At 50.2% G+C, this 18,662-nt stretch overlaps 1 protein-coding gene across 1 annotated transcript in view; it reads right to left on the reverse strand.

Moving 5' to 3' along the window:
• Positions 1-17,783, reverse strand: part of IQGAP1 (IQ motif containing GTPase activating protein 1) — a 473,401-nt gene extending 455,618 nt beyond the window's left edge. Inside the window, exon 1 of the mRNA XM_069625145.1 lies at positions 17,622-17,783. Coding sequence (XP_069481246.1) covers positions 17,622-17,679 — 58 coding nt within the window. The 5' untranslated portion in view covers positions 17,680-17,783. The remainder of the gene's footprint in view (positions 1-17,621) is intronic.
• Between the last annotated feature and the right edge of the window lie 879 nt (positions 17,784-18,662).

An 18,662-nucleotide genomic window follows, 5' to 3' on the forward strand; every position in this document is an offset into this window, starting at 1 on the left:
GGGAATGACCAGCCAGGAGAATGCCCTTGGCTAGTATTCCAATGCCGTCTCCTAGGCTGAAGGAATAACCAGCTGAGAGGTTACTCCTATGCTGTCTCCTAGGCTGAGGGAATAACCAGCTGAGAGGTTACTCCTAGCTAGTATTGCAATGCCGTCTCCTAGGCTGAAGGAATAACCAGCTGAGAGGTTACTCCTATGCTGTCTCCTAGGCTGAGGAAATAACCAGCTGAGAGGTTACTCCTAGCTAGTATTCCAATGCCGTCTCCTAGGCTGAAGGAATAACCAGCTGAGAGGTTACTCCTAGCTAGTATTCCAATGCCGTCTCCTAGGCTGAAGGAATAACCAGCTGAGAGGTTACTCCTAGCTAGTATTCCAATGCCGTCTCCTAGGCTGAAGGAATAACCAGCTGAGAGGTTACTCCTAGCTAGTATTCCAATGCCGTCTCCTAGGCTGAGGGAATGACCAGCTAGGAGACTAACCCTAGCTAGTATTCTAATGCCAGCTCTTAGGCTCAGGGAATGTTATATTATGTTAATAAAACGTATAGCGCGCACGTTCACCCGAGGGCATCTTGGCACAAGGATGTGCACAGCACAGCAGTAGCTACCCCAAAACTAGACAAAATATCAGTTTTTAGCAGGCGACAAAAAAAGCTGGTGATTCTCGGTCAGCCTAAATTGAAGCGGGAGGGTGTTCCATAGTTTACTGGCAGCTACCGAGAAAGCCCAGCCACCCATTTGCCGAAGGCGAAATTTAAGGACCTGAACCAAGCGATCATTACCGTATTGCAGGGGCTGGCGTGGAACATAGGGTTGAAACTTATCCCAAAGAAAACCAGCCCCCGCCCGATGGACAAGGCAGAGGGACTTAAAGGCTATTCTTTGTTTCACCGGTAGCCAGTGCAGACGGTGCAGTACAGGAATGATATGAGAGGCATAAGGTGTGTCTGTGGCTACGCAGGCCCAGGCCCCCAGATTTTGTAGCAGCTGAAGACGATGAATAAGGCTTGCAGGTGGGGCCACATACAGAGCATTACAGTAGTCGAGCCTCCTAGAGATGAGAGAGGCAATGGCCACAGGACGAAGAGAGGGAGGGAGGGAGGAAGGGAGGGAGGGAGGGAGGAAAGGCAGAATCTTCCGAAGAACCCTCAGTTAAAAATGCCCGGCTTGGCAAACTGCACCAACCTGCGGGCCATAGACAGAGATGTCACCCAACAGCACCATCAACATTCACCTACTATACCGCCCCCCAGGCAACTCCCTAGACTCCCAGGACAACATCTTACACATCCTTAGCAACAATATCAAAAGCTCCACCAAAACCATTCTACTAGGGGACCTCAACCTCGGATTTAATGATCCCAAGGACAAATCTGCAGCCACTCTCACCAAGGAACTCAATGACCTGGGCTTCATCCAAAAAGTAGAAAGTCCTTCTCACATCAAAGGCCGCATACTTGACTGGATCGCAGACCATAACTGCCTCTCCTCTATCACCTCCAACTCCTCACTGCCTTGGACTGACCACAACTGCATAGAGTTCTCTATTCCTATCACCAAAAACCTTAAGACTCTGACCCCTGCCAGCGCTGCACAAGTCAGAAGCTCTAAAAAACTCACAGAGGAGAACCTACGCCCATACCTCAATACCCCAGTGTTAGCCCCCCCATTCGCTAGCGACCCCAATATCCTAGCAGACATCTACAAAGATGTCCTCACCAAAGCTATCAATGAAATAGCACCACTTGAATGGAAAAAAGAAATCCCTACACTCCAACTCCTGGTTTACTGAAGAACTGCACTCAATGCGATCCCACAAAAGAGCAGCACTAAAAAACTGGCAATCTGACCCCTGCACCAATACCAAAAACATATTCAATTTAATCTCCCACCAATACAAGAGAGCTATCTCCAATGCCAAAGCCAACGCCTTCAACACTCGTATCGCCAATGCCAAGTCACAATCCAAAGAGATTTTCGCAATCTTTAATGAGCTCATCCCCCCCCCCCCAATACTCCAGATGAAATAATCAAAGATGAAGCGTGGTGTACCAGCATTCAAGCTGCCATGCTTCACAAAATTGACCTTCTCCAAAAGAAAATCAAAGACCACTGCAAAGCACTTCCTCACCAGACAGGAACCAAACCGACCAGCACCCCACCCACCTCCTCCAAGCCCACCACACCTGACTTCTCCTTCAGAGATGTCACTGAAACAGAAGTTATTAACCTTCTAATAAACCTCAAACCCTCCCCATGCAAAGGCGACATTTGCCCACCTAAACTAGTCAAAGACTGCGCAGACTGCCTTGCGCCGCTCCTCACGGCATTTATCAATGCGTCCTTTAAAACAGGCATCATCCCAGCCAACCTCAAAGAGGCTTGGGTCCGGCCTCTCCTAAAAAAACCGACTCTTGACCCCTCACAACCCAACAACTATAGACCAATAACCACTGTGCCATTCTTGCTGAAATTACTGGACAAAGCCGCACACTGCCAAATCCAACACTTTCTGGAAACCCACTCCATCCTCGGGACGAGGCAATCGGGCTTCCGGAAAGGACATGGCACAGAAACAGCCCTGGTAGATCTGAAGAGCCAGATCACCCAAATCATGGACAAAGGCAAGCCGGCTCTTCTGCTTCTTCTAGATCTCTCAGCCGCGTTTGATCTGGTTGATCACAAGATTCTCACTTCCCACCTCACGCACTCAGCCAACTTCTCCAAAGAAGCAGCCGCCTGGATCACTTCCTTCCTCGAAGGTAGGGCCATGAAAGTCTTCTCGGACATCGCCAACGCCACTCCCACGACAATCCACTGCGGGGTCCCTCAAGGTTCCTGCACTGCACCTACACTCTATAACTTGTTCACCAAGCCCCTCTTTGACAAACTTGACTCATACGGCATCACCTACACGAACTACGTGGACGACACACAAGTACTTCTACCCCTCTCAGGCTCATACAACGAAGACGCAAAGGCTCTCCACACTATCTACTCCATCATCAAGGCATGGATGGCAATTAATGGCCTCTGCCTCAATGGTGACAAGACTGAAATCTTGATATTAGGTCAACAGAACACCTTGTACAAACTGGACAAACTGTTCTCTAACTTCTCCATTGACAACTCCATCATCCCCGTGTCCACAGCCGTCAAGACACTGGGAGTATACCTTGACTCTTCGCTATCAATGACTAGACAAGTCAGCGCAATCACTTCCGCACACACCACCAAACTCATAAACGTCATCAAGCCCTACCTCTCTAAACCCAACTGCCTCTCCATAGCGAGGGCAACCATTGGAGCCAAACTGGACTACTGCAATGCACTCCTAGCAGGCACATCAGCCAAAAACATAAACAGACTACAAGTCACGCAGAACAATGCTCTCCGGGCCGCTCTTAGTATCCCAAGAAGAGAGCATATCACCCAGGCCAGGCACTCAGCCCAATGGCTCCCGGTCAAAGAACGGATCACTCTCAAAATCCTCACCCTCACTCACAAATGCCTCTCTCTCTCCGCCCCGTCCTATCTATCAGAAACCATCCTCAAACCTTCCTCCACACGTCCCACTAGGACGCAATACGCTAACCTACTCTGCATCCCACGCATCAAAAAAGCCAAAGCCGGAGGTCTAGGTTTTCCCTACATTGCGGCACAGACATGGAACGCTCTCCCTTCAGACATCCGAACGGAAAACTCACTTCCCATCTTTCGCAGGAAACTGAAAACCTCGTTCCTTGCAAAATAACTAGCAAACTCTCAAGAAGCCATGTAAATATACTGCCTTGCTATTGTATATATTTCCTCTGTAATTTATGTACTACTTGTAACTACGGTTTCCTTTGCAACTAAGATGTCTGTAACAAGTGCCACGATGCTTCTGGGCTGATGTGCGCTCAACAAATTTGAATAAATAAATGCCCAGAGAAAGACTCCCAGGTTCTTCACAACCGTCAGTGGAATAGGAAACTCACCCAGTGAAGGACACTGGAATGTCCAGCTGGGAAAATGCCCCTATCTAGTATTCCAATGCCAGCTCCTAGGCTGAGGGAATGACCAGCTGGGAGACTGCCCCTAGCTAGTATTCCAATGCCATCTCCTAGGCTGAGGGAAAGACCAGCTGGGAGACTGCCCCTATCTAGTATTCCAATGCCAGCTCCTAGGCTGAGGGAATGACCAGCTGGGAGACTGCCCCTAGCTAGCATTCCAATGCCATCTCCTAGGCTGAGGGAATGACCAGCTGCGGGACTGCCCCTGGCTAGCATTCCAATGCCATCTCCTAGGCTGAGGGAATGACCAGCTGGGGGACTGCCCCTGGCTAGCATTCCAATGCCATCTCCTAGGCTGAGGGAATGACCAGCTGGGGGACTGCCCCTGGCTAGCATTCCAATGCCATCTCCTAGGCTGAGGGAATGACCAGCTGGGGGACTGCCCCTGGCTAGCATTCCAATGCCATCTCCTAGGCTGAGGGAATGACCAGCTGGGGGACTGCCCCTGGCTAGCATTCCAATGCCATCTCCTAGGCTGAGGGAATGACCAGCTGGGGGACTGCCCCTGGCTAGTATTCCAATACCATCTCCTAGGCTGAGGGAATGACCAGCTGGGAGACTGCCCCTAGCTAGTATTCCAATGCCGGCTCCTAGGCTGAGGGAATGACCAGCTGGGAGACTGCCCCTATCTAGTATTCCAATGCCGGCTCCTAGACTCAGGGAATGACCAGCTGGGAGACTGCCCTAGACTCAGGGAACGACCAGCTGGGAGACTACCCCTAGCTAGCGTTGCAATGCCGGCTCCTAGGCTCAGGGAATGACCCAATCAGTTTACCTCTTTCTTAACTAGGAATGTACATTTTCTACGCTCCCATTCTGGACCTTGAAATGCTTAGTGTCTGCTTCTTCACGCGCCCTTTTTTGTACTATAAATTCTTCTGGGGTGATATCATAGAAGGACCATATTTTTCCCTTGTGTACCATTTTTTTCTCTGCGCTACAAAACAGTTTTCTGCAGTCCAGGCGCTCAACAAAATAGAAACTTAAATCTGTGGGTGCTTTAGAATAATTGTGCCTTCCTAGAACGTGGACACTAAGAAGAGGCGCGGAGTCCCGCGCATATACAAGTATGCACTGGAGTCGCGATTGGACTGCAACAAAAAAAGGCCCGATTCCAACACAGCTCTGCTTCTGAAGGTGGGTCTTGTGAGTGCTCAGAAGCGGCACTTGGGGTCGAGTTCTTAGGAACCGCAAAGCTAATGTCCCTTCAAATCCACCCACATCGTTGATATAAACTCGAGATGCAAGCGCGATAATAGCAGCGTGAAAGGGCGGCCAGAGGGGGACAGAACAAGCAGGACATAGAAAACAGGGCGGCCAGAGGGGGACAGAACAAGCAGGACATAGAAAACAGGGCGGGCAGAGGGGGACAGAACAAGCAGGACATAGAAAACAGGGCGGCCAGAGGGGGACAGAACAAGCAGGACATAGAAAACAGACTCAGCACCAGCGTGAAAGGGCGGCCAGAGGGGGACAGAACAAGCAGGACATAGAAAACAGGGCGGCCAGAGGGGGACAGAACAAGCAGGACATGGAAAACAGGGCGGCCAGAGGGGGACAGAACAAGCAGGACATAGAAAACAGGGCGGGCAGAGGGGGACAGAACAAGCAGGACATAGAAAACAGGGCGGGCAGAGGGGGACAGAACAAGCAGGACATAGAAAACAGGGCGGCCAGAGGGGGACAGAACAAGCAGGACATAGAAAACAGGGCGGCCAGAGGGGGACAGAACAAGCAGGACATAGAAAACAGGGCGGCCAGAACAAGCAGGACAAAGAAAACAGGGCGGCCAGAGGGGGACAGAACAAGCAGGACATAGAAAACAGGGCGGGCAGAGGGGGACAGAACAAGCAGGACATAGAAAACAGGGCGGCCAGAGGGGGACAGAACAAGCGGGACATAGAAAACAGGGCGGCCAGAGGGGGACAGAACAAGCAGGATATGGAAAACAGGGCGGCCAGAGGGGGACAGAACAAGCGGGACATAGAAAACAGACTCAGCACCAACTAACTCAGAGGTGCAAATATGCAGGCTTGCATTTGGTAAAAGGAAGACAAATGGCAGCACTTCCGTACAAGAGGTTATTGAGCAAAGCCAGAGTGTGTGAAAAAGATTTCAGAGTTTAGACAAGGTGAACAAAGAGAGACTTGGGATGTCCGGGGCTTGGGGAAAGCAGCCACCCACCGTTGCATTGAGCGCAGGTGCCCAAAGCGCACCAGATTGCGCAATCCTGGAGACAACTTGCAAACACTATGCAAATCAAAGGCCCTCATGTGTCCACGCAAATCCTGCAGCGCTGCAAGGCTGTGCATGCAGCATTTACAAGCTTACTATTGAAAATCCTTATTAAAAAGGAGCATGGCTTTGTTGAGAATGACATGTCCCGGTGGAGTCCCGGTGGAGAAGCGGGGACTGCCAAGAGTGCTGTGCTTCGTTGTGTTGTGTCAGGGCCACACAATGGGCTGTTGCTGTGTTTGCCAGCCAACTAATGTGGTCAAACATAGTCCACCGGCACCAACACTGTACCATGAAAAGTGAGAGCAGAGAAGCCGCATCGTAGGACTAAGGCAAAACTTTGTTTTAAACATAGCCATGTTGCTGCCATGCGTTCTGTGCCTATAGCAGCGCTGCAACCAGAGACGTAGCCAGGATTGTCTAACAAGTGGGGCCTGAAGCTGATGTAGTTGGGCCCACCGCAGTGACATTAACACCAGTGCTGCTTTGTGGGCACTTACAGATTTTGGGTGCGCCTTGCCCGTTCAGGCCCTACCCAGTCTACGCCTCTGCCTGTATCAAGGCTTTGGCACGTGATCCTGCTCCAAAGTCAACCAGGGTGGTAACGGCGGTCAAGATACCGTGGGGTTGTGCCTTCTGCGGCTAAAGACGTGGAGTTGCCCGCTTTCAGCCTCTGCGTCATGTCCAACCGGTGACTACACCACCATGTGTATGTCGCATGTAACTGCTGGGGGTATTCCATTCCCCCACCCCCTCATTTGGGGACGAGGGCAATGAGAGAAGGAAGAGGTTGTCCGAACGCAGAGTGGGAGCAGCAGGGCCTCTGCTGCAAGGGGCCCGATACTAAATATTCAGGATATCTCCTACGAAGTTCCTATGATTCTGGTGGGGCGGTCTGCGTGCCATGTCCGAAGATAAAGAAGCAGAACAAGTGTTACCAGGAAGCAGGACGCATCCTAGACATGCATGTGGCTTCTGACAGGCAAGACACGTTGGGGATTGTGGCGCATCAGGGAATCCGCTGGGGCTCACCTACACACCGGCATCAGAACATCCATTATGCAGCGCATGTGCTTCCGGGGCAGGGGGGCCCATCGTGCTATGAAAGGACTATGGCAGAACAAGGGCCGCTTACTGCACAATAGGGTGGCTACGGTCCAACGGGCCCATGGTCCCCTGTGGCAGGTGCGTTACTCTTCCATCTGCAACAGGCCTGTGACGCTACAGGGGAACACATGTCACAGTAGAAATACACCTTGGAAATATGGGGCGCAGGGATGGAAATAAAGGAGCCGAAAGCTGCTCCTGCGTCATCAGGCATCAGCAAGGAGCTAGACACAGTGGGGCGCACATTATTCTCCGAAGGAGGTGCAACTTAGAACGTTTGACCATTCTTAATGACCCATGATGTTTTAAACGTCTTCTAGGTGTGCCCTAATGCTCCTTTATACACATGTCACGTAATTATGTTCCTGTGACGCCAGCTGCCCTGAGGAGTCAACAGCAGCTTCTGCTGCCCGTTACGCCGCACTCATCAGACGCTAATAAAAGGTCTCCCCAAGTGTGGGAGACCCTCTAGTAAGGATGACCTGGTACGTCTTCCACTCAGGTGGGTCTACAGCCACGTGTTGGCTCAGTGCAGCCTTCACAGAGGTCTGCTCCCAGGATGTCAATCACTGGGGTGGTGCCTGCTGGAGACCTCGAGGCAAGTCTACAGACACATGTCCCAGGGAGCTCACAAGCCTGCCCGGGAAAGGCCAGGATGAAAAGGTGCACCCCACACCGCGCGACAGCAACCCTCTTGCCGCGCCTACACCTTGCTAGCCTCCAAACCAGGGATCTGCAACCTGCGGCTCTCCAGGTGTTTTGGACTACAACTCCCATGATTCCTCAGCATTGACTATGCTGGCTACAGCTGATGAGATTTGTAGTCCAAAACATCAGGAGAGCCACAGGTTGCAGACCTCTGCTCCAAACCAAGACTATGCTCTCTTTACCCCCCAGCACCTTGAAGTTGCGCTCGGGTGTTGCAAGCACTATCCATGCAACAAGCATAGCCTAGGGCGCAGGAGGGTGCTGCTGTCCACCTTCAATACCACCGTTTGTGCAAGGCGAAGACTTCCTTCTGAAAAAGGTCAAGGAAATGAGGTGTGACTTCCAGAACTACACAGTGACCCCACCCCCCAACCTCTGAAGGGCCCAAAGACGGACCTCTGCAGGCGATACGCCATCGCAAGACTCTTTCAAGGGCGGGCCACCTGAGGCTACCCCAATGTGTAGGCCAGCAACCCTAGCCATTAGAGTCACTGGTCCAGGATCACGGCATCCAAGAGCCTCAGCTTGCCCACCCCTGATGAAGCAGGGGCAGCAGGGACTCCTGTGCCCCAGGGCTGGGCTGCACCACCCTTCTCCACGAGACCTTTCACGTAAATGCCCTGCTCGCTCAGTTTAGACCCACGCCTTCATGCAAACGTGTCCATTCGGGAGATGCGCCTTCTTTGCACTCTGGGACTTGTAGTCCTACCTTTCTCCATTACAAGTCCCAGAATGCATTTGCATCCCTGCATGCTAGTGTCCGTAAAGACATTCGCTGGATCAACGCAGTCCAACCTTTGGCTCTCCAATGGATTGGACCACAAGTCCAATGAACCCTGGCCAACACAGTCCACGAAGAGGGATCATGGGAGTGGTAGTGCAGACCCCTGCTCTATGGTGTAGGCAAAGCAATAACCTTTACTGGACTGACATACTAAGTACTCAGCGAAAACACAAATTCACTTGAAGACACGTGGCACGGCAGAGCAACCACGTGGCCTGTGTTCCCCCAAACACACCTTTTGCCTCTGGGTGACAAACAACATACCAGCTGTCAGGAAGGAAAAGCTCACAAGGACATGTTTTCCATCACAACATTTCTCCTCCGGCCCTTTGTACTGAAAGGGTCCTGGGCCGTGAAACACTGAGGAGAGCCCCCCCCCCCCCCCCCCCCCCGGTCACGCTTCACTCTTCCACAGTACCCGACCCCCAGCCCACGTGATGAAAAACAAGCGGCCCACACATGAAACCAAACGAATCTGGGAAGCTTGTTCTCCCCCCTGAGGGTGCAAGGCCCAATGGTACAGTGTGCGCGTGCGTGGGTGAGGATTACAGACCAACTGCCCCAAAGGTCACAAAAGACAATGGGAGCCTTCCTAAACATGGCACTTCGCCTACTTTAATGCCCCTTATGATTACTACGCCTCGCCACTGCCAAATGGTATATTCTGGTTTTTAAAGGTTGAATAAACCAATAAAAATAAAACAAATATTCTGGTTTCCATTTGCTTGCGTATCAGAATCTCATTTGGTACGATCTTAGATACTGCCAATGGTTGGCTGCATCCATGCCACCTGTGTTTCTTTTGTTCATTACTCACTGTAACCAAGCTTCGAAGTATTCTTGCATTGCTCTGTAAGTAACTCATACCACCTCTGTTTCATCTGTTTATTACTCACTGTAACCTCCTACTCCTGTAACCGAGCTTCGAAGTATTCTTGCATTGCTCTGTAACTAACTCATACCACCTCTGTTTCATCTGTTTATTACTCACTGTAACCTCCTACTCCTGTAACCAAGCTTAGAAGTATTCTTGCATTGCTCTGTAACTAACTCATACCACCTCTGTTTCATCTGTTTATTACTCACTGTAACCTCCTACTCCTGTAACCGAGCTTCGAAGTATTCTTGCATTGCTCTGTAACTAACTCATGCCACCTCTGTTTCATCTGTTTATTACTCACTGTAACCTCCTACTCCTGTAACCGAGCTTCGAAGTATTCTTGCATTGCTCTGTAACTAACTCATACCACCTCTGTTTCATCTGTTTATTACTCACTTTAACCTCCTACTCCTGTAACCGAGCTTAGAAGTATTCTTGCATTGCTCTGTAACTAAGTTTCTCAAGTATTCTTGTAATGCTCGCGCCCAGCTACCTGAGGGTTTTGGTTTTTGCGCTATATTAAATAAACAAAGGAACACACAACACCGGGTAAAAAAGTCTAGTTGGCGGAGAGCCTGCTGCCAACATGAGTGTGGGCAACCTCCACGTCACAGGTTAGGACCCATATTTATTTATTTATCCATTTGTGAAGCGCCTAAGCCCAAGGGCATCAGGGCGCTGCTGCGAACCAGTTACACGGTAAACCAGCTTCCTGCGGCTGCGCAGTACCCCGCCAGAAACATACAGGGCATAAACCTCTACGCAGGTTATTTACAAAACAGATACTTTTACTCAGGTCCTGGGTGTAAAGATTGATACCATTAAGCAAATAGACATGTTTTCAAGGCCTTTCGAAAGGACCAATAAGAGTCCCCTGCTCTTAGTTCTGGGGGTGGAGGGCCTTGCAGTGGTTCCCAGCCACTGTACAGAAGCTAGCCCCACCTCCTCTGGCTCTTTTCACTTTAGGTAGGGCCAGATGATGAGCGTCGATAGACCTTACCGGTCTGGTAGTCTTGGTTCTCGAGACAAGGTATTGCGGGCTGTATTGGTTGGGCATTTGTGTGTAATTGACAATGTTTTTAAAATAATCCTTTCCTGAATTGGTAGCCAGTGGGCCTTTTTCTGAGCAGCTGAGATGTGGTCTATTTTCGGGATGTTCAGCGCTGCTCGGAGGGTGTTGTTTTGGATTACTTGTAGTTTGGAGGTCCCAGCAAAGAGGACATTACAGTAATCCAATCTCACGCCAATAATTGCTTGGGCGATACTACTACTAAACTGCTGCATTGATGAGGACTGTCCATCCTGAAATGAGCAGGTTTCACCCCTTTTTAGACCCAAATGGATGGTTTTATAGTCAGAAGTCGGGATTTTACTCCTTCAGCGATTTATGGTATACAGACAGAAATCACGGATGCCGTCTCTTCAAGTACTTCGGGGCAGAAAAGGGTACAGATTAGCCGAATGCCAGCTGGATGCATGTGGTGTGTTAAATTGTGCAGTTCTCTGCCTGGTGACCCTGGGAGGAGGCAGAGACTGCGAGGCGAGATTCACTGCTCACACTTAAAGATCCAGACTGAAGAAATCCCACTCATGTGGAGGGGGGGGCAAAACATTTCCAGGAGATATCCAACTGACGGAGAATAAGCAATAGATGAAGACCACGAGAAAGGCCTTTGCTGTGTGTGGAAGGGCCTCACCGGCTCCATTGCACGTGGCTGTGCGTGGAAGGGCCTGGCCGGATCCATTCCATGCGGAAGGGCCTGGCCGGCTCCATTGCACGCTGATTTGTGCGGAGGGGCCTGGCCGGCTCCATTGCACGTGGCTGTGCGTGGAAGGGCCTGGCCGGATCCATTGCATGCGGAAGGGCCTGGCCGGCTCCATTGCACGCTGATTTGTGCGGAGGGGCCTGGCCGGCTCCATTGCACGTGGAAGGGCCTGGCCGGATCCATTGCATGCGGAAGGGCCTGGCCGGCTCCATTGCACGCTGATTTGTGCGGAGGGGCCTGGCCGGCTCCATTGCACGTGGCTGTGCGTGGAAGGGCCTGGCCGGATCCATTGCACGTGGCTGTGTGTGAAAGGGTCTGCCCGGCTCCATTGCAGGTGGCTGTGTGTGGAAGGACCTGGCCGGCTCCATTGCACGTAGCTGTGTGTGGAAGGGCCTGGCCAGCTCCATTGCATGCTGCTGTGTGCGGAAGGGCCTGGCCGGCTCGATTGCATGCGGCTGTGTGCGGAGGGGCCTGGCCGGCTCCATTGCATGTTGCTGTGTGAGGAAGGGCCAAGGCGGCCCCACTGCATGCGGCTGTGTTCAGATGTTCATTACCTGTCCAGAATTGGGTTGGGGTGGGCATGTAATAGATTACACAGCCACTGTGGCTGTGTAGTTATGGTTAAGTTGCTAATCCCATAGGAAGAGCACTTTTTGGGCGGCTTATAACTTCACTCTCCCCACTCTGAATTCTTTGGCAAAGTTTGGTGAGGTTTGGTCTGGGGGGTGGGGGGGGGGGGGCAAGAGTTATAGGGGGGAATCACATTTATTTTTTTCCCATAGACTGAATGGGGAAAAAATCTTTGCTCACGGCTAGAGCCCAAACTGCTGGATGGATTTTCACCAAATTTGTGGCAGGAGCAGCGACTTGGTCCCAAAAGTGTGCTTTTGTAAATTTGGTGAAAATCCATCCAGTAGTTTTTTAAAAAAATGATCAAAAAGTAGGCCACAAAAAATGTGTGATATCTCCGCGGACACACTTCCTTGTTTGCTCCGCGGACAGGATACCGATTGGCTGATCAGCTCGCGTCATGTCCACGGACATGTGACATGTTCGCTGATTGGATGGGGAAGAGCATGAAGTGCGTCAGATTGTTCCGATGCACCTGCCATCTTGGATCCGTGTTTGGTGTCCGCTGACATCACGGTAAAAAACATATTAAAAAACACAACATTGCACTTGTCAAACTTATCAAATAATCTCTGGGGACATGAGGGGTGATGAGGATAGGATAGGATATGGCTGCAAGAAGCAAAAAACTGGTGTTTTTTTGTCGCGAAAGTCACACGGTACATTTGGAGGTGTTCCACAATATGTGCGTAAAGTACAGGTGAAAGACATTGCATTTGGCATTCAAGGGATGGAGATGTATAATCATGGAATTGTAAATATAGATTGTTGCTTCTGCAGTCTGGAATCCCAACCTTACCTTGTGGTATTACAGAGCATTACTACATTCCCAATGCCCGTTCCTCTATATTGTTTATATTGGTTGCCCAATATTTATTAATATTAAATAGAAGCAATTTCGAGTTACTTTACTTTAAAATGCTTATGTTTATAAATTGATGCGATGGTGCTACACCCAGAGCGCGGCAAATAAAGGGCTAATGTGTCTGTGTTAAAATGTAATTAAAATAATAATGGAGTCAGACTGGCGCCCCCTAGCACCTGCAGTGCCTGATGGACGATGATGAGAATAACACTTCTCATTGATGCGGTGATGCAAGTTGTTGCAAAGTAAGAATGTATTTTGATTCTGAGGGAAGGTCACCAGCTTTGAATTTTTGGTTGCGAGCTAAGGAAGCCCACGCATCGGACACACAGTATAAGGTTCAATTGTTTTTTGACCTTGAGAGAAAGGGACCATTCCAACAGGAATTCAATGAAAGGAGGTTTGTAATAATGAAGATATGATAAGGTTATGCATTCCAAAAGTGTGTAAGGAACATGTAAATTTAGTTTATGAAGAATCGTTGGTGCAAACGCAGTGAGCGTTATGGTCTGAGTTACGCCAAGAGAATGGAAATGGTGAATATAATGTAAGTTTGATTTTTGACGATTGTATACCGGAACGAGCATTAAATTATTATCTGAAGATTATTTTTGGGTTACACTCTATTTGTCTGTTCTGTGTGGCTTATTGCAATGAAACGCAAGTACAATCTTTGTTTGTGGTTGTCTTTTTAACCTGATTTTGGGGAGTCCAGCATCGAGGTGCATGTAGACACCACTCGGTTCCCCCAGGTTCAACGCTAATATTTAATTAAAATGTCATGTATGACCATCTCGAATTGTTTATCACTTTCCACGTTGTTTTCCTTCTGTTGAGATTGTTTGATGTCTGTGCTAATCGTTAGTTTAAACTCTATGCCAAATTAATAAGTCAATAGATAAATTGTAATCAAGTTCGGGTAGTGAGACACATTTTCTTTTATGTTTTCAAAACAGATACATTCTGCCATTCTGTGATTGTCATCGATTCCAGATGCCAACTGACGGCTTTATTAATCGGCAGCTGCAGATCGTTGTGCATAACTGGATCACAGTGACTGTCGATCGCCATGGGCCCATATGTCCTTACGCTGTACTAGAGATTAGGAGCAACATAACATCCTTTATGGTGGTCTAGGCCCAAGTTAATGCAGAAGCACTGGAATTCACTGTGCGACCCAAGCGCTTCTTTTACCGAAAACGAACACCTTGTGTACGCAAAAAAAACAACACGTGCCTCACGATAAACATTTTGGATCACGAGCGAAGAAACAAATTTGCAATTTGATTGAATATGGCAATAGTCAGATGTTCTCAGAGCGTTTATTGTGAAATAAAAGTCCTTTACAAATTGTACAGTGTTGTTGTTTTCTTTTAAAGTACGGTTTAATATTCCGAATTGTGACGTGTTGCGTTGTGAGTTGATGTGTGTTGATTTTTGGGTTCTGCGTCACTTCACGTAGGTGATTATGGGCGCGTTTGGCTATGCTGACGAGGAACGTCACCGCGAAAGGTGGAGAATATCACTAGGTTTGGTGATGTGAGGCTCAGGGGCGGGGCATATGATTTAGTGACGTCGGGGCAGTTTACCTTAAGCCGATGCAGCAATGTATAAGAATAGCACAAGATAGACGGGGCCTGCTGCCAGATTTCACATGTTTATAAAAGAGGAAAAGTGAGGAAAGGTGAATTGGAAATGTTTGCGATAGATCAACAAATGTATAAAAATACATGGCCGAACCCTCAGGACAATAATATTTTCTGAGCATTGCACTGGTCAAATTTATGAAATAATCTCTGGGAGATGAGGGGTGATGAGGATGGGATTTCTGACCTGATTTCGAATGAGTTTACAAAGTTTGGTGGGATTTTGTGCAGAGCTTTTTATGACGATTGTTATGTGCTTTCATTTGACAGTTTCAAAAAAATAAAACGTGGGTGGATTTCCAGCAAACTCGCGTAAGGCGCATTGGCAAGGATCTACAAGCATGGTTTTGCAAATGTGGCAGTTTTTTCCTATTTGACAAAAAAAATAGCGGTATAGCTTTAGTGACTGAGGGGTAGCCTGTGGCCATGGACAGTGGCCAGAATGTCCGGGTCATTGAATAAGGTCATGATCCGGACAATCTTGCTTCTGGCCATGACCAGCAGGGAAAAAACATAGGATTAAGTGGCCATGTCCACCTGGGACTGGCTTTGTGGTAAAGTTATTCGAAATTAGGATAGATTTGAAAGGGAAGAAAAATGTGCTCATGGTAATATGATCATAGGGTGCTCTTTTTGCCTTCTGCAGGCTGGCATGGAAAGCGAAGAGGGGTCCTGTATGGAAACCATGCCTTCCATTTCCATGGTGGCCATCTTGGAAAAGGATTTTCCTTCCTAAACCAGGACGCCACAGGCGTCCCGGTGTAGGACGAAAAATCCTCTTTTTCAGTACCACGGGTTCCCGCGTTGGGAACCTAGGCTGCTAATGGCCTTCATCCCCCATTTCAGGGGCTGGAATGGGGGGGATAATGGTCCAGAGACCTTGTTATCCACCCTTGCTTTGCTTGGGCTGATAACTTGGGCTGCTGAGCCGGTATCCACCGTTCCAGTCCTTGGAACAGAGGATAAACCCCCAATATTGCCATTAGCATAACACAAAATGCAATTGTTGGAAAATCTTATTGAGTCTATGTACTTTTACTGAGAAATATAAAGTAGATGGAGTCTATACGTTTTTTTTAGTTCTATTTTTTAACTGTGGGAGGTGGTTCCTAAAGGAACATTTCTTTTGTTGTTTTTGGATGCATTTCTTTTTTGGCAGGAGAGGTTAGAACAAAAGGTGTGGAGGGAAATGAAGCAAGAGGCATCAAACACTAATATGGAGGGGTAGGTGGACAAGGGAAAATGTTGCGCATGTGTTATTTCTAAGGTAGGGGGCACTGTTTCTCATGCTCCTTGATTACAGCAGCGGTGGTGTCTCTTGGGGAGGAGGGATGGCCTTAGCTGATGCCATTTTAAGATAAATAGCAGTTTTGCTAAAAGTATGTACTGTGTACTAGATTGTTAATGGATGAGTAGGAATAGGTGTTGGAGCTGTGCAAGGGAAATTTTGAAGTTGAAAGTTCCTAGATCAGTAGAAAATGCAGTTCTGAACTGTCTGCGAAGCACAGATCTTATCGTGAAGTGTGGACGGGTTCTCGGACACGTCATCATGCTGTGCGCCAGCATATGGTCATGTGGCACTCTCCGGAAGGTCTGCAATTAAGTCAGATGTTCATAGACATTATGGTTAAGTTGCGCTACTAAAAACCTATGAAATTCAGTGAAAAAAACTTTGTTAAAGGGACGTTATGGTTCCAAGTAAAACCGAAAAATCCCTGAAATTCGCCAGTTATGGTAAGATAAGCAACCATAACTCGCGCCACCACCGTGCACTGCTAAGACTAACACCCAGGACATCAAAGATGATGTCACAAATATCATTGATGACATCAAAGATGACATCACAAATGTCATTGAGCCATAGGGAGGGGGGATGGGGTGATGTAGGCTGGCGCAGCTTGATCCAAGATGCCAAGAGGTTTATGCCAGGGAGAGAGAGAGAAGTGGGTGAGGGGTTTCCCCTCTACTCTCCCTTAGGGAAATAAAGCTTTGGTCCGGACCAGAGGGGCGGGGGTGGTCGCCCTGAGTTTATAGGCTCCAACATGGCCACGGACGCTGCTGGAATCAAGTGGCTGAGTGATGCAGTCACCCAGGGTGTTGGGGGGCGGGTCACCAGCCCCCCAGCAGACAGAGTGGCGATAGGCCGGAAAGCCCCCAGTTTATGTGACCCTCTGGTGGGGGCACATTTCAGACGCAAGCCAAGTTCTAGAGTCTCTTCTTGCTGCGTTCAGACGAGGGTGGAGCTTCTCCTACTGCTTGTAGGGTTAGGACGTAAGCAGGGCTCTTGCAAAATACGGGCAGGTACTGCGCTCAAAAAGCGTGGGAACAAACGTACGCTGTAATGGGGGGGGGGGGGGTTAACGAAGACGTGAGTGTGGGGGAAGCGGAGCTTAGCGCGTAGAGGCGAGGGGGAGCTATAGGAGAGGCAGCCTCTGCCACATGCTTCACGCACACACACCGCGTCTCTGCATGCACGCCAGCTGCACGCACCCCGCCCTGGCACAGCCTGTGAGCCCCACAGCCCCGGGAGGGTGCATAAACACTGGCGAAGTACCGCTGTAGTTTCCCTCCAAGACGCGAGAGGGGCGTGTTGGGACCTGTCGCCCCCGTTTGGCTGAGAGGGGTACACAGCCCGCTCCTGGCACCGGGGGTGGGGGCGCTCTGCAGCCAGCGCGCCTTGCATTCACTTTCCGGGGACGGGGCGCTGCGAGAGGGGGCTTCGACAGCAGGCACTATGTGGCGGCGGGAGACATTTTATTTACTGACTGGGGTGGAGCCCCTCAACATCTTAACTTTAAAGGGGGGTGCGGTGCAGCACCCCTACACCACCCCCATCACCACACACTGTCTCTTTGCGTTACTTCGGTCCACTTTCCCACCCTTCCCAGGTAGACCTCGCCCCTCTCCGCACCCCTCCCCCCTTAAAAGTCCTTAGCCCGCACTTACAGCCATACTGGGGGCGGTAGACGCCCCCCAGCCCGTCCACTTCCTCCGAGACCGACATGCTGCTGCTTTGGGGTCGGGGGGGGGGGGTCTCGTAGGCTCCGGTGCCGCGGCTCGGGGTTGCAGCTGCGGCCTGGCAGGCTGGGACTCGGGAGGGAGGGGTAGAGCGAGTGTTCCTGGTCCGGGCCTCTGTGCTGGGTGTGTCTCCCCGCCCTGCAATTACCATTAACCCTGTGAGGAAACGCTCTGCCGTGGCGCTGAAGTGTATTACAGCACAGACGTCGTGTGCGCTGCTTCACACCGCATGAGGCAGCCACACGGACGTCCTGTGGCCTTCCTGACATTGCATGCGGCTGCCACAAGGACGGACGGCCTGTGCTGCTTGAGGTTGCCACACGGACGGGCGGCCTGTGCTTTCTGACACTGCATGCAGCTGCCACACGGGCGGCCTGTGGGCTGCCTCACACCGCACGAGGCACACTACCACACGGGCTTCTTGAAGCTGCCGGCCTGTGTGCTTCCTGACACTGCATGCAGCTACCACACGGGCGGCCTGTGGGCTGCTTCACACCGCATGAGGCACACTGCCACATGGGCGGCCTGTGGGCTGCATGAGGCAGCCGGTCTGTATGCTCACTGACACTGCATTTAGCCGCCACACGGGCAATCTGTGGGCTGTTTCATACTGCATGTGGCTACCACACAGAGGGTCTGTGGCTCCTGACACTGTTATGTTAATAGACATTTGTATAGCGCCTTTCACTATTGGCACGGTCTCAGCGTGCTGTAGGTTGAGCGCCCTCGGGGACCGGAGTCCAGGTCAGTCGAGATTGTCGGAGCAGTAAATAGTGCGTGTGTGCACTCTGTATGTGTGCAGCTAGGGGCGGATAGCTGCATTCTAACGCTGGAAGTAGTGTGCAGAGTATGTGTTGTAGGCCGCATTTATCGCGGGGGATAGCGAAAGGTCGTTGCGGTGTGCAAGGCGCTCCATAATTATGGTTGCAGCTAGACCGCGTTGCTCTAGGGAGATAACCGCATGCTAGC

The sequence above is a fragment of the Ambystoma mexicanum genome, chromosome 11 (genome assembly GCF_040938575.1).
Source record: "Ambystoma mexicanum isolate Mex_15411 chromosome 11, UKY_AmexF1_1, whole genome shotgun sequence".
Lineage (NCBI taxonomy): Eukaryota > Metazoa > Chordata > Amphibia > Caudata > Ambystomatidae > Ambystoma > Ambystoma mexicanum.